Raw genomic sequence first — 17,524 nt, 5'->3', positions numbered from 1 at the left:
AAGTCATATCAAATTTAAAAAAAAAGTTGTCTGTTACAGATGACTTTTGACAGATGACAGATGAATTGTCAAGTGATACACGAAACAAATTCGTATATCGTGTTTTGTGCAGAGTGTTTAGTTAGTTAGTGTTTGTTTAGTTCGTGATTAGTGAAAAAATAATTTATATTTGATATGCCTCCTATAAGACGAAGCAATTTAGGTAGAAGAACCAGAAATGCTATAAACCAAGCTAATTACCGATCTAATCGTACTGCACAAGAACGTGACGACGGAAATGAACGTGAAAGAATTCGGATATCACAAACGCGTGAAGCGCGATCGCGACATTCAACTAATAATCGCGCAAGTTTGAATCCAGCTGCTTTCAGTTACGATGTGTCAATTGACTACAGTAACTACCAATGTGTTGTTATTGGTTCTATGAACTTGGTTTGCTCACACTGTAAGGCATTAAAATACAAAAACGAAGCCAATGGATTGTGTTGCGCAAATGGTAAAGTGAAATTGATACAATTGGATCCACCACCAGAACCATTGTACTCATTGGTTTCAGGAATAGGAACAGATTCTATACACTTTTTGACACATATTCAACAATATAACAATTGCTTTCAAATGACTTCATTTGGGGCAACAAATGCAGTTCGGGAAAATTTTATGCCAACTTTCAAGGTATGTATTATAGCAGTTACTCATAATTATTTTAGCGAACAAAATTTTCTGTCACCAAAGTTAAGATGTGTTACTAATCTTCAATTTCTTAATCATTACGAAATATATCACTTAGTCATCATATTATATGGTGATTCAGTTTCAGTGACACTTTTATTATATTTTATATTTGATAGATATTAGTTAAAACTAAATATATACTTTTTAAGATCAAATATTATTTAAGTTTGATCATTGACAATCCATTAATTTATACCACACCATAATATTTTTTTTATTTACAGATACAAGGGCAAATATATCACAGAGCAGGTTCACTGTTACCAGTGTCAGATAGCGACAACAAATTCCTGCAAATTTATTTTATGGGCAATTCACCACAAGAAATTGATCTGCGTTGTGCACATAACAATTTAGTAAAAAGGTCTATTGTAGAACAATTACAAACTTTATTTCATCAACACAATCAATTGATTATATTGTTTAAAACTGCCCTGGATCTGATGCCATCCGATAATCACAAAATTGTAATCAGAGCTGATAAAACACCTGCAGGTCAACATACAAGACGTTTTAATGCACCAACTATTGATGAAGTTGCTATCGTTGTAGTTGGAGAAAACTTGGAATCCCGTGATATTTTTTACATCGTCGGAATTTTCAATTACAACCTATAAAGGAAACACACCGCTCATATGATGCACTGCAATATCCCATTATATTTTGGCAAGGTGAAGATGGCTACGATTTATCAATAAAAATGATAAATCCCATTACAGGTAACTAAAATATTAGTTTAGCTATGGCGATAATATCTCAGTCACTATATTATGTATTTTAATTTTATATTTGAATGTTATTAAAACAAAATCTGTTTACAGGTTCTGAAACCAACAAAAAAGTCAGTTCAATGAACTATTATTCATACCGCCTAATGATTCGGGAAAATGCAGATAATCACATATTGAAATGTCGGCGATTATATCACAAATATGTTGATGACATGTATGTTAAAATTGAAACGGAGAGATTAACATTCATCAGGTTGAATCAAACCAAACTCCGATCTGAAGAGTATATTCACCTTCGAGATGCGATTAATACTGATGGAAATGCACAGAATGTCGGTCGGATGACTATTCTTCCAGCAACATACATCGGAAGCCCTCGGCATATGCACGAATATGCTCAAGATGCCATGTCGTATGTTCGTCATTATGGTACAGCAGATTTGTTCATCACATTTACATGCAATCCGCAATGGATACAAATTAAGCAGGAGTTATTACCTGGGAAATCATCCATTGATCGTCATGATATTACAGCCAGAGTCTTTAGACAAAAGTTGAAATCTTTAATGAATTTCATCGTAAAACATAATGTGTTTGGTGAGACACGCTGCTGGATGTATTCTGTGGAGTGGCAGAAACGAGGATTGCCACATGCACACATTTTGGTTTGGTTGGTTGAAAAGATAAGGCCAAATGAAGTTGATGCAGTGATATCAGCTGAAATCCCTAATGTACAAGTAGATCCTGGATTGCATGAGGTAGTTATCAAAAACATGATACATGGTCCCTGTGGAACTCTTAATCAAAATTCACCGTGTATGATGGATGGTAAATGTTCAAAACGATATCCACGGACATTAATATCGGAAACAATTACTGGTAATGACGGTTATCCATTGTATCGTCGCAGATCGACAGCAGACAATGGAAAATCAACAATTGTCAAATTAAATTAACAAGATATTGAAATAGATAATCGTTGGATTGTTCCATATTCACCCATTTTATCAAAGACATTCAAAGCACACATCAACGTTGAATCTTGCCATTCAGTGAAATCGATTAAATACATTTGCAAATATGTAACCAAAGGGAGTGATATGGCTGTGATTGGAATTGGTGCAGAGAATTCTAATGATGAAGTTACCCAATACCAAATGGGCCGCTATGTCAGTAGTAATGAAGCAGTTTGGCGAATATTTTCTTTTCCTATTCATGAGAGACACCCTTCTGTTGTTCACTTAGCTGTGCATTTAGAAAATGGACAAAGAGTGTATTTTACAGCACAGAACGCAGTACAAAGAGCTGCTCAGCCACCATCTACTACATTAACCAGTTTTTTTGAGACATGCCAAAACGATGATTTCGCACAAACATTGCTATATTCTGAAATGCCAAAATATTATACCTGGAATCAATCCTCAAGGAGATTTATACGACGGAAACAAGGAAAACCAGTTCCAGGATATACAGATGTATATTCCACCGATGCGATTGGCCGGATTTATTCAGTACATCCAAGCAATGATGAATGTTTTTATTTACGACTGCTATTAGTCAATGTACGTGGCCCAACATCATTCCAACAGTTACGAACTGTTGATGGTGAATTGTGTGGATCCTACAGAGAAGCCTGTCAACGTTTGCAATTGCTTGAAAATGACGCTCATTGGGATCAAACTCTCAATGATGCTGTAATATCATCACACACTCATCAAATACGAACATTGTTTTCTATAATCATATCTACATGCTTCCCATCAAACCCAATTGATTTGTGGATGAAGTACAAATATTATATGTGTGATGATATTTTGTATCAAATACGGAATAGAATGGGAAATCCAAATATACAAATCAGTGAAGAAATTTACAATGAAGCATTGATTTCAATTGAGGACATGTGCTTGATAATGTCAAACAAACTATTAATTCAATTAGGCCTGACCGCGCCCAATCGTCCAATGCATGACGCTTTTAACCAAGAGTTGCATCGAGAAAGACTGTATGATCTCAACGCTTTGAAAGAATAAATTCAAACAAATCTTCCACTGTTAAATGAACAACAGAAGTATGTATTTGAAACTCTTATGAAAGTAACAAATGATGAAACTGGAGGGATTTATTTCTTAGATGCACCTGGTGGTACAGGAAAAACTTTTTTTATTTCATTAATATTAGCAACAATTCGCTCACAAAATAAAATTGCACTTGCACTCGCTTCGTCGGGAATCGCAGCAACTTTGCTTGAAGGTGGTCGAACAGCCCATTCAGCACTAAAATTGCCATTAAATATGCAAAGCAATGAAACTCCAACCTGCAACGTTTCGAAGAACTCTGCAATGGCAAAGGTTTTGCAGCAATGTAAATTGATTGTTTGGGATGAATGCACGATGGCACATAAAAAATCTTTGGAGGCTTTAGACAGAACCTTAAAAGATCTACGTAGCAATAATAACCGATTTGGTGGTGCAATGATTTTATTAGCAGGAGATTTTCGTCAAACATTGCCAGTGATTCCACGATCAACGCCAGCTGATGAACTCAATGCATGTCTAAAGTCCTCCAATTTGTGGAAACATGTTAAAGTACTTCATTTAAGCAAGAATATGCGTGTCGAGTTGCAAAATGACCAATCTGGAAACATATTCTCTAAACAACTCATTGACATTGGTAATGGCAAATTTCCTATAGACATGTTGACGGCTTGCTTTTGCTATGACTATAAACAAGTCCCAGGGGCAATCATTAAGTGTTTGTGGTATTAATCTAGAAAACCCATGTTTCTCACATGGTCAATTGTATGTTGCCTGTTCCCGTGTTGGAAAACCATCAGATTTGTTTATCTATGCGCCAGGTAATCAAACAAAAAACATCGTATACCACAAAGCAATATAATGATAATAGTAATAATAATTATGATTCACATGATTAACAATAAAGCGATTACTTACTTTTCAATCCTTATATATGTTTTATTTAATTATTTTTTATTCACAACGCCCTATCACCAGGGTGATGGTTCTGTTCAGGAGAATTTTTTAAAATACGTAGGCACAAAAACTGCCACATTACAAATCTTTTTGACAGGACGAAGTCTGTCGGGTCAGCTAGTAAAATATAAAATCATATTTGACTGAAAATCGTAGTCCCATTTTCAAGACGAGAACTTTTTAGCTTACCCTCGTACATGAGCAAGTGCAGATGCAGAAAGTGTAATGTATCAATAGATTCAATAGGCTAAAATAATTTTCATACAGTCGATCCAAAGTGTCATTGAACTTATGAACTATAATGTTAAATTAAATCATATTTTATAATATTTATTTTCATTATTTTCTTTGCATTAGAGTGTTGTAATATATAAAAGTTAAAATAAAGAAAAAGTCAAAGTGAAATACGGCAGCATTGAGACTTTTTGACGTCTTCAATTGGCTTGACGTGAATTCACTGCTACTTTGGATAGACTAGAGCTTATTTTTTACTAAATTGGGCATAATTGATGAGCAGTGCGTCTTTCGTTTCCTAAAATACTCATGTTAAAACTTTCTAGCTACGACTTTAATCAATCAATCAAGAAGTTATGACGGAACCACATATGAACCCTATGTCTTCTCCTCGAGCGCTAAACTTATTGGACAACTTATTATTATTAGAAGCTACCGAAACTTTGAATGAAATAGACTATCAAACACTTAATAATTAGTTACTTTTATTACTGGATGTTTCATTCGTTACTAGGTTTAGTTCTAGTAAAAGTTTTAGTTCATTCAAATGTTTAATTCGTTACTACTCTTAGGCTGACTAGCTTTGGCATTTAAATATATGATTTAATATTTTCTCGGTCTTATGATTATAAATAATAATGCACATTAATATAGTAGCATTTAGCAACTATACTTTTAATGATTATTTATTAATGTAATAGGGTACAAATAATAAAATATTAAATAATAAATAGAAAAATAATTTTGGCTGCTTTTATGTTATATATTATAGACTCCTTTTTACCAACAGGGGTTTATCTGGACTGGACCTACAGTTTAACATGGGCTCCGAACCACGGCCCTCGGCATTAAGCCTATTAATTGGCGAGTGACCAACTTAGATATCATCCCAGAAGACATCCTGTCTTACTCAGCCTGGTTACTGGCGTGACTGGGATCATTTTCTTTGTCGGATTTTGAACTCTTGTCTAAGGACAATCACAAAGGTTAAACAATTACAAACATAAATCCATGACCATGCCCTAGTAGGATTCGAACACGCGACTATCGCAACAGTAGGAGAACCGTCCTGTCGCCTTTTCCACTGCGCTAACTTTACGAGTTTTGAGAGACTATGAGACATTGAGATGGATTATCTCGTTGAAGTTTTAATGAATAGTAAATTAAAAATATTCCGTATTGACGATTATTTATGGGGGATGATAGTTAAATAGTTGATTACGTAATTTTTTTTATAACATCTTTATTAGATACGCTTAGTACAATCTTAATTATTATTATTACAATTAATTTATTACTACTTTTCCTATGTGCTTGGATTAATTAACAAGCAAGACGAGTACGAGAAAATACATCAGTATGTATTCCTCAATTATAAGATTATAATTATTTATTAATTATTAACTTATAGCTATAGTTTGCACTAATAATACACACTAAATGTTCACACAAGTTCGTATGGTTTTGTTCGTTTCAGTCTCCTGACATCCTGTGCGCTGTCCAGCAGTTGTATTGCTTCCACGTTAGAATGATTTAGTAATCTTCTTTCGTGTTTCAAGGCGAAATCCTGCACAACTTCGCAAATCCATTTGATTTACAGGTCATTGTGCAGTTCTTCATTGGTTACATAGCGATAGGCATTGGTAATCAATCGAAGAATCTTGTTTTGACAGCGCTGTATGACTAACTGATTTGAATATTTAGTGCAACCCCATATTTGCACCCCATAGGTCCAAATTGGCTTTATAATTGTATTATAGATCAACCTTTTTGATTTTAGATCAAGTTGAGAGTATCTTCCGACTAACCAGTATAGTTGTTTTATTTTGGTTCTAATGTGTTTTGCTTTTTGTCTAACGTGATGCGATTACGTAAATTGACGTAATTTTTATTAATTCAGCTCTTACTCCATTTATGTTTTTTATCTGTATTTTATTATAGTATTATAAAATAGAAATTCAAATATTAAAATATAATATGATAATATTTGGGTTAATATTCAATTCCATTTTTACAAGTGCAAAGTAACTCTAAAATGCAAAATGAAAAGGGTACTTTTCAAAACAGTAGAACCAAGCAATTATATTTTACTTTTTCTCTCTGAAAATCAGTACGAGAAGAACTACGTACCTCTCCGCCTTACTTATGTCAAGTTAAAAAAACACAAAAAACATTCCTAAGCATACATTCGAATGAAACAGTAAAATCCAATTACATTCATTATATTATCTCATTGCTACATTCGAAATATTACAAAATATGGTGAAATAAATTAATTTTTTTTAATCCAAATTAACACTGAAACAGTTTATTTTCGTCAAAATTGGAAATATTAAATTGTAAGCATTTTAACGGAAATAAAATGAGAAATTTTAAGGAAATGTACAATGCAACAATTTAATAAAAATATTCTAACTCCTATATGAATGAATCGACACAAAAAATGATTTTGAAGAAAAATCTTATGAACCTTCTGTCATTCACATCCACAGAACGTGATTATTTCACGTCTCCAAATGTGCGATTGAAAGGAGAGGCGACCGAGTTAAAAGCACCCTTCCGCATTTACATACCTCCCTGCTTTTTTGACACTTCAATCCACAAAAACGCGTTATTTATATTTATGGAAAAAATAAGTCAACGGCGGATAAAGTGAGAGTGTTCGTAAGTGATGTTCTATCAGCAAAGATGCTGGAGAATACTCACATAAATCGTTTTTTTTTTGGGCATGTGTTATATATGACTTGTTTCTTTCCAAACCATTCGGCTATATCAGACTTATATAATTCAGGATTTAAAAGAAATTAATTCAAATTAAAAACTATTAACTAAATTAAAAAAATTCTGTACAAAATAAAGAGAAATGTCTGGGATCTATTATAGTTCAGCTGACATAATTAAATAGAATTAAATTTTCTATTGCAATAACTGAATATTCAATATAAAATAAAAAATCTAGACAGCACGTCGCAATGTTGCCAAATTAAGTTAGAATTGTTGCTTGGAACGTTTGCTGGTTTATAACTTCTAATTATTATCATCAAGTTTTTAAAGAATTTGGTTAACTGTTGACGTTTAAATTTGGCAACAGTGTCGACGAGTTGGACAACATCCTGTCTCTTTTTAATTATAATAAAAGGAAAAAGATAAATCCGTTCCGAGCTTAGAAACTGCATCTGGCAATAAATTCGATGACATCTCTGAGGTGTATTGGTTATTTTATTCAGCGCTGCAACTCCAATGGTAAGTAGTGGGGAAAAGTTTTGCTTAGTTCAATCATTGGCGGCGCTGACAACGTGAATTTTATTGGTTAGTTTAAAATAGTTATGTGGAAACCTGTAAGGAAAATACTTTGCTTTGATTGGTCTGCCATTTCCCCTGATTATTTTGTGAGGTCATATTCATTGGCTAATAGTATTTAAATGAAAATTAAATTTATTTTTAAAATTAATTTATTAAAATAAAATCCTATAAAAATATACATAAGTGTAAATAATATAAATATATATATAAACAAAAGCCAAAAAAATACAATTATTTACTCTATTCTAAGCAAAATTAAAATATATATTATTCTTCTATAACGCCTTCCCATATTTGTTTAGTGCCATCAATTTTATGGGATTTATTAGAGTTCTAACTTATCTTGATATATTGAAGGTAAACTTTAAATCATTCCCTGTTGATATTGCATTAACTTCATTAAACTAAAAATACAATCACACCTCATAATAACTTAAAATTTGGTCTTGAAAATCATTATGGATTCGACAGTTGAAACGCTAAATATTTACGTATTTTTTAAAGATATTTAGATTTTAGAGTATTTAATCTGTGGAACTACTTAATATAGAATGTAGACAAATATTGCATGTTGATTTAACAACCTCAATTGGTACTAGATCTCCCTTTAAAAAGAATATAAGTTATCTAATATGTTCATCTTCTTCACGATTTTCCCCGGGAGAATGATGTGAAAAAATTAAAGTGATGATGTGCCCTTTTAAAGGTTTCTCGAACATACTAGGTGAAGGATGCTGTTTCTACCTCCATTACCTCTAATAGATCCAACAAAATTATTTAAGCAATCTTGGTTAAGATTTGTTAAACAAATGTAGTTATTTGTAAATTAAGACACAATAGATTTCTTTAAGGTAATAAATCCCATAAAAGTAGCAATTAAATTTTTAATTGATGACACCGTAACAAATATTTTCTTAACAAGGCAATCAAATTTAAATATACAATACCTTTACTATAAAATTATTGAACACTGATTGTTCTAAAAAGTTAAAAGTATTACAAATATTTTAGAGATATTTTACAATTAAAAGTAGTATTTATCACTACTAATTATCCAGTTATCTTAATTTTTACCTTCTTGTAAGACTTCTTTATGTAGAGACATCACACTGACAGCATACGAACAACTTGGTAGATTAATTGAATTTTATTACTACTAACATCTTCATAAGTAGGTTTTGATTTTCTGTAAACAAACAATATATAAAGGGACATGTAGTAGATAGATAATTTTATATGTACCTGATAAAAACAATGTTGGATATGCATGTCCGTGACAGACACCCTGACGTTGACATATTTGCATTGTGGTTTATCCAGGTAACTTACTTCTATTTACTTGATCAACCCATTTTTGGAAAGGAGCGAGATCATTCTTTGGGAAATTATGTCTAATTTCCGTAGTAGATTTTTACCCTGGTACACTACATCTTTTACTACACTGACGCATCGTTACCAATTTTTATATTATTACTCCATAATAATTAATATAAAACAGAAAATATGCCAACGTAAAGCGAAAATTTCTTGATCTAAACAAAAACCAAAACCTACAAACAACCAACTTAAAAATGGACGCCCATAGAAAAGGCTGACTTCACACAATTTGATCGACCAATCACGTTCCATGTTAATGGCGGCACCAGAATTTAAAATAGCCAATCACAATTTGCGATCGCAGAGCTACCGTTGATTGAACTAAACAAAACATTTCCCCAAGGTCGCCTATACCGTTAAATTTCTATTTTTTCTATGATTTTATTCAAAGGACTATGTGGTATGTACTCTTTTGTTACTTTAATATATGTCTTATTTTAGTTTAGGGGCCTAAAATATACAATTTTGATTGGCTGCTTAGCCTCCTAATTGAAAATGGATTTCGACCAACAATATTGTTTCAGCTTAAATTATTCATAAAACATGATGATTTTTCTTTTTGGCTTGCACTAACTGTATTTTATTAGAATGGAAATATGTTTTCTTCTTCACAAACAAGTGAAGCATCGACTTAGAAATACCTAAAATGGCGGGATAATACTGTGAAAATAACTGTTCCACGCACTTGACATTCTTCCGTTGAAACGGTCCCAGTTGGCCTTGGTATATTATTCTTCACATAAATTATTTATTCACCCAATTTAATTTCAGTTTTAGTGCACAAATTAATATCTAATTCTTGCATTTGTTTGTATCTCCTGACTTCTATTGCTTTCAATTTCTATACCCAAATACTTAAATACATTTACTTCTTCAGGTTTTATACATTCAATTGAGATATTTATTACTTCTGGTTCTCCCATCATCATAATGTTTCTTTTGTTTTTATTCATTATCGTTTCATTATTGACATCACTATTTTTATATATTTAACCTTAATGTAGTCATGATTTGTCTATTTATCACTTCCTCATTATTTTGGCCATTAACGTATACACAGGGTTGAACTTCCTGTGTAAATTTCGAATTTATCTTAAGACCTGCTTGGGTTTTGAAGGTTTTTGATATGATGTTTTTATTTTTGTTCGTACTTTCTGGCCGCAAAGATTCTTCTTAATATCAAATTTTACTATTGCTTATTGCTATCAAATGTATTTTCTAAACCAATCAATCAATCAAAAGCTAAATTTATGTGTTTTTTTAAATTAATTTTTCGACTATTTGTCTTAAGCTAAATGTTGGGCCTTGTATACTTCTTCCTTTTTGGAATCCGCTCAGTAATTGTGCTAACTACCCATCTACTATTGATTGTAGATGGTTTTCTCTAATTATTTCGTATATCCTCATGACTGCTGACAACAGAATAATTACTCTATAGTTATTAGAGCCTCTGTCATCTTCTTTTCGTATTGTTTATGTATCAGGACAATAATTTCTATTTGGCAATGTTGTGGTGACCCGTTTTTTCAGCATTTCTGGTACAATTTAATCTTGAGTCAGTACTTTTTCGTTCTTCCCCGGTGCTCTTTTCTTGTTGACCGATGTATTTTTTCATATGATGCTTCTTTATGGGCATGTTTATATTACAAACAGTTCCTGAGAGTATTGCTTCCAGCCCTCTATTATTTTTTCAACATCTATTATTATTAACTCCTTCTTTATCTTTTATGTGTCTATAGTTATATGCTTTTCTCTTGTGCAAGTTTTTAAACATTTGTCAACATTGAAAAAAAAAGTTTTAAAACAAAAGATTTATTGCCTTTTAGCAGACAGTCAATCATAAAAATGCAAACCTACAAATTCTTAATAGTCATAATTATATTCAAATCTCCTTCGATATCCCAGCAATCAAGACAAAAGAACAAAGATACCCCTAATTCAGGATCCCCATAATTTGAATAAGTATCGTCGAGAAAAAACAATTTAAAGGATGAATACAAAATCGTTGATCTTCATTCAAATTAGAAATTAGAATATAAAAATTTTAATAATTAGTCCATTGGACTTTGTAATTTCTGTGAAAAGCGTTAACGGATCTAGATTTATGCCGTGGGGTTTCCAATGTGGTCTTAAGAGGGTTGAGGGTAAAATTCCGACGGTGATTGATGGAGAAATAAGAAAACAAGTGTTTTCCTTTGGTCGTAAATTGTGTTGAAGGTTTTTCTCGTTTCTATTTTATATTAAATATTCCCTTTTTTTGCTGCCGTAGCAGGAAATTTGTTTTTAATTTTTTAGATAAGAAAATTAGATTCGCTTTCTATGGCGATTATTTCGTTACAATTCAGTGATTCGGATTTTGGTTAGTTTTTATATCTATACCGGCTCGCATCGTTCTCCACTCTCATATATTATAAGGCCTAAGACACAGGGATAACATTAGTTCAAGTAATAAAATAATATAAATTGCACAAATTAATCGAGCTGTATCAAAAGTAATATATAATCAAACTTCATAACTTTTTACAAATATAAAACAAGAAAATACGCGCAAATATATAGTTGTATTAGCAAATTAACATAATTCTTAAGGCGAATTTCTCTAATGAATTCAAGCACGCCTTCTAAGTTTCCGGATTTAATGCTATATCATTGTAGCGACCTTGAGGCATGTCGAATTTTACATCGTGGAATAACTGTCGACAAAATACCCAGAAATATTATCCCAGATGGTGAACACGGGCGGGGTGCTAGCAGCGCCAACAATTAAATGATAACTATTATCTGGCAACCCCGAGACGTTTATCTGGGATGTTATTGAAGGGTATCATTGAGTAATCGATCACCGTTTGGTTTAGACGTGTCACCATCGACTGCCCAACCTCGTCAACAGGTAAACCCAGCGTCGATGCCTTTCAATTATTTATATTTCCTTAATATGTTGTCATCAATAAATAACGGTCACATAATCTAAACACCACTGTTTCATTTCGTTTTACCTCCATTCACTGAGTCATATCATATACCCTAAAGCATATTAGGCTTGTTAACTTAAGGCATCACCCGCAAACAGTTATAAGCTTTTTGTGATCCGCAGTCTTTTTTTATTTCCATCAAATCTATTTTATTAAATTTTCAGCTATTGATGAATAAGTAAATATCAGTAAATAAATATATATTCAGATTTGAACTAAGAAAATCTTATTTAATTTAATCACCGAAATATCACAGTGGAATCCTTACACACGATGGTACATAGGTAAGGTTACAGTACTACTAAGTAATGGCAAACCAAGTAACCATGTAATGCCAGACTGTTCTATGATAGTGATATAATTTAATGAAATACTGAATCATTTTCATCTTTAGGTCGAGATTAATAAGACTGGTCAAATAACTGGTCAAGTAATACAATTGCGATCTTAAAATCTGCAACATCTACACAAGTAACGAACCTTGAATATATTCATATGAGCTCAAGAAAACAACAGTCCATTGTATGAGTTTTCGAACAAAAAGGATTGAAATAACTTACAATTTTTCTTAAAAGAAAAACCAGTTTAGCGCGAAGCGCTTCTGACGGAATAATCGCCCGTTTCTTCGGAATAACTGGGTAAAATGGTGAATTCGGAATAATACACTATTTGTTTATCGGAACTGCTTCGATAAATACGAAAAAAGAAATGAAGGATCATTTTTAATCATGACTATGCAAGCTGTCATGAAGAATAAAATAAATCAATTTTGGTTAATAAATTAATATATGTTAATTTATTATTACGTTCTAAATATAAATAACAGTCCTTGCATACTATCCGGCAACAAAAAAGGACCTCAGTTAAAAATATATGGGTTTGTTGAAAAAATATGGGTTTTAAAAAAATCTTTGTTTAAAATAAACTTTTTTTGATACATTTTAAAGTCCCCTTTTATCAACTAGGGGTTACCGAACCACGGTCCTCAGTATTGAGCCTACCGACTGACGATTGGCCGACTTTAGAAATCATTCCAGAAGTCATCCAGCCTTACCCAGCCTGGTTACTGGCATGACTGAGATCATTTTCCCTGTTGGATTTTACACTCTTGCCTAGGGCAATCAAACATTTTAAGCAATTACAAACAATTTACGACCATGCCCCAGCGGGATTCGAACCCGCGGTTACCGCAATAGTAGGGGGACCGTCCCATGACCTTTATTACTGCGCCACCAAGCCTACGATATAGGTTTTAAGAGAGAATATTTTAAATATATTTTTACCTTACTGGGTGAAGGGTGAATATCCGAGTTTCGCGATGGATATATAAATCTATAGTTAGATGCTTGTAAAATCACCTAAACTATTGCAAAATCTATAAATGCCGAGCATTTCTTGCATTCGAAATTTGGTTAAACCGATACTAGAATAGTCAAAATACGGACAACAGAAATCACTCGGTAGGAAAAGTGAATAGAGATCTAAAATTATAAATTCACAATAGCAGAAGTTCACTTCCAGTTGCACCCGTACAAAAGTTAATTTCTGTAAAAATAGTCAATGTAATTATCCGTGAAAATATAAAACACTGTAAAAGGAAGAAATTCAGCGAGGAATATTTACAAGCCACTAGTATAACCATTGAAGAAGTGCACGTGCAATTAACAATGAGTGATATCTATTGTCCACTTAAACAAAAAAACAAGGCAGAACAATACCACGGTTTCTTTAACGCGCTGGGTAATAGATTCATTGCCGGAGGAGACTACAATGCAAAACATTAATGTGGGGTTCTAGATTAATAACAGAAAAAGGCAGGGAATTGGTCAAAGCAATGAAGGCACACAACTTACAGCATATCTCTACTGGTGAGCCAACATATTGGCCGTCAGATGGAAATAAAATTCCCGATACCATAAACTTCTGTGTTACAAAAAATATTAACACCAAAACCTGCAAAGCTGTATCATGTTTCGATCTATCATCTGATCACTCACCAGTCATTATAACAGTGAACTCAAATATTCTCAACAAAACAAAACTACCTTCTTTGCATAACACCAAAAACAACTGGCCATTATTTAGAGAGAATTTAGACAGTTCGATATCTCTAAATTTATCTCAGAAACAGAAACAAAAAGATAGATAGATAAACAGAAAGATACATAGAAATAGCAGCAAAAAATATAACCAAATCTATACAAGAGGCCGCATGGTATCAAAAGTTTAATTATATTTCATCTTTAATTAAACAAAAAATTGCCGAAAATAGAAAACCGTAAAAAACCTAGTAGCAAATCAGAAAAAAAGAGAACAAGAGAAAATCCAACCAGGTGACCAAAGGGCTGAAAGAGCTAATAAATAAGGAACAAAATCAATCAATTCAAAACTATTTAGAAAACTTGACGCCAACTGATGCAACGGAATATTATCTCTGGAAAGTAACACAAAAAATTAAGAAACCTCAACAAAACAGTCCACCCAATAAAACTGACAATATTTGGGCTAGGAATGATAAAGATAAAGCGGAAGTTTTCTCTAAACATTAAAGACATCCGAAACAGAAAAAAAAACATAGTTGACTTTCTTAACACTCCGTTCCAAATGGATCTGCCACATGATAATTTACTGGTAAGGAAGTAAAACAAACAATACATAAAGAAAACAATTCTAATAAAGCTCCTGATTTTGATCTAATGACTGTAAGAATCTTAAAGGAGCTGTCAGGAAAGTGCATCAAATTAATAACATTCATATTTAATGCCATGCTAAGACTTAATTACTTTTCTAGCACTTGGAAAGTTGCTCAAATCATTATAATTCTCAAACCTGGGACTCAAAATCAGAAGACGTCTCCTCTTATCGTCCTATAAGCCTGTTACCTAACATATCAAACCTTTTCGAAAAACTATACGTTAAGAGATTAAAATTAATCGCAGAGGAGAGAAATATTATTCCAGACCATCAATTTGGCTTCCGTAATAAACACGGAATAATAGAACAGATACATAGATTAGTCAAATTAAATTAACAAAATCTTAAACGATAAAAAATATTGCTCTGTTGCATTTCTTGATATTTCTCAGGCCTTGGACAAGGTGTGGAATACTGGACTGCATGTCAATTTTTTTATTATTTAATTAATATATTGTTATTAGTCGTTTTCGTCGAACCTACAATTTGTCTTTATAATAACTTAAATGTAGGTATATAACTAGGAGGACCCATGGGCCCTATCTCGTCACTGCTGAATTTTTTAATATATGCACCTCACTACACAACGCTACACAAGATCAGATGGTTTGTGTCTTTGAGTCTGTGTCTTGTGGTGGTATCCAATAGTTGCAATATTTCAATATTCATATGAGAATGGAGTCTTTCCTCATGCCCCCTTGCAATTCTCTTGATTTCTTGACTGACTATGGCTATCTGAAGGTCTCGATGTAGGTAATCAGTCCTATAGTATTTGGGTGCACCCACAATACCTCTCAGGGCTTTGTTCTGAAAAATTTGTATTTGATTATGTTACTCTTTGCAGAACATCCCCATAATTGAACTCCGTATGTCCATATAGGTTTTAGTACTTGCTTATATAATAGCAATTTATTATGTACTGTTAATTGTAATTTTCTTCCAATTAACCAGTACATTTTCCTGTATTTCAATTCCATTTTTTTTCTTTTCTTCTTTATATGTTCCTTCCAGCGAAGTTTTGCATCGAGATTCATTCCAAGATATTTAGCGTTGTTGCTATATGGAATGATAGTGTTATTTAATATTATTGGTGCTTGTACGGTGTGTTTATAGGTGAACTGCACATGTACAGATTTACTTTCATTAATTCTTATTTTCCAAGTTTGTGTCCAATTATTTATATTGTCACTTGCCTGTTGTAATTTTCGTGAGGTTTCTTCACTATTGTCTCCGACAGCTATAATCGCAGTATCATCACCAATTGTAGTCATCGTAATATTTTCCATTTGTGGTATATCACAGGTGTAGAGTAGATAAAGCATTGGTCCCAGTACACTTCCTTGTGGTACACCTGCTTTAGCTTCTTTTAATGTAGAATAAGCTTCTTCTTGTTTTACTCTGAACATTCTGGTTGTAATGTATGATTTTAATAGTTCGGTATGTTGTTTTGGTAGTATTTTCTGTAGTTTATGAACAAACATGTCAAATTGAAAAGGTTTTTGTCCCATATGCACTTTCAACTCCTGTAATCGTACTTCACAGACAGACATTTTATTGTCAAACAGGGTGACGAATACACTGACCTACACTCAATATATTCGGGTGCTCCGCAGGGCAGTGTTCTTGTGTTCTTGGCCCATTGTGTGGACGTATGTCCTGTAAATATTAGCTTAGTAAGAAACGTTTTGAAGTTAACTCTCCACAATTATTAGCCTGTTTGCTTTATTTAAACGAATTCAATCAATAATAATTACCTCTTGAGATCATATAACTATTGGTCGATAATAATCAACCGCATCTAATGAATATGGGGATGAAAATTATTTTATATAATGTATAATAAAAAAGGATTAATTGTTTTCGATAATAATTATTTAACTCGAATAAAACAGCGCATAGTTGACATCAAACTGGCAGCACAGAATAATACTTACCAAATAAAGAACAAGTTCATAAAGTTAATTTTGCATTTAACATCAATCTTGATCGAGTAACGCTTGCAATTCCTTCATGAACTTTTGTAATTAACCAGGGTGTTCCTGACGTTCTACATTAATCAATACTGAAAGTGTAGATTGTTTTATATTTTTATAAGTTTTATATTTTACATTATTTAAGAGCAATACTAAAGGAAAGTAACACAGTAACAATTTTATATTTATTCCTCAACTATTGAAAAATAGATACTAAATATGGAACTGTTACTCAATATGGGATATAAATGTGAACTTACGTATCTCTCAAGAAAATAACAATCCCATAATGCTTATCTAGTAAGAAGGAAATTATATTTGGTAATTATAATATATTAATTATTTTACTTGCAAAAATCACATATTCAGGTGCCATATTCTGGCTTTGCACAGTCATTATATGCCCAAAGCGCACACCTTAAGCATTTAATCTAGAGTTCTCCACTTCTGTTTTTTTTTTAAGTTACTCGAAGAATACACATTTTGCATCTACAGGGGGCTTCTTTCGCTAT

General features: G+C 32.5%; 2 protein-coding genes across 2 annotated transcripts in view; one reads left to right on the top strand and one right to left on the bottom strand.

Moving 5' to 3' along the window:
- Positions 1-17,524, bottom strand: part of LOC143206685 (uncharacterized) — a 216,585-nt gene that overhangs the window by 123,527 nt on the left and 75,534 nt on the right. The window lies entirely within an intron of this gene.
- Positions 16-4,433, top strand: LOC143206676 (uncharacterized). The gene is made up of 3 exons (XM_076419333.1): positions 16-496; positions 557-675; positions 960-4,433. The coding sequence occupies exons 1-3, from the start codon at positions 175-177 to the stop codon at positions 1,350-1,352; spliced, it is 834 nt and encodes a 277-aa protein (XP_076275448.1). The 5' UTR covers positions 16-174; the 3' UTR covers positions 1,353-4,433.

The sequence above is a fragment of the Rhynchophorus ferrugineus genome, unplaced genomic scaffold, assembly GCF_030347505.1.
Source record: "Rhynchophorus ferrugineus isolate W39M unplaced genomic scaffold, kcgeb_rfMv2 rfM1, whole genome shotgun sequence".
In the NCBI taxonomy this organism is placed as follows: Eukaryota; Metazoa; Arthropoda; class Insecta; order Coleoptera; family Curculionidae; genus Rhynchophorus; species Rhynchophorus ferrugineus.
This window is presented reverse-complemented; position numbering and strand designations above follow the sequence as displayed.

Bases quoted from the DNA above. Each gene is read 5' to 3' on its own strand.
- LOC143206676 (XM_076419333.1), top strand. From the start codon at position 175: ATGCCTCCTATAAGACGAAGCAATTTAGGTAGAAGAACCAGAAATGCT. The intron at 497-556 runs GTAAAGTGAAAT...CATTGGTTTCAG, and splicing joins TGGATTGTGTTGCGCAAATG to GAATAGGAACAGATTCTATA. The intron at 676-959 runs GTATGTATTATA...TTTTATTTACAG, and splicing joins ATTTTATGCCAACTTTCAAG to ATACAAGGGCAAATATATCA.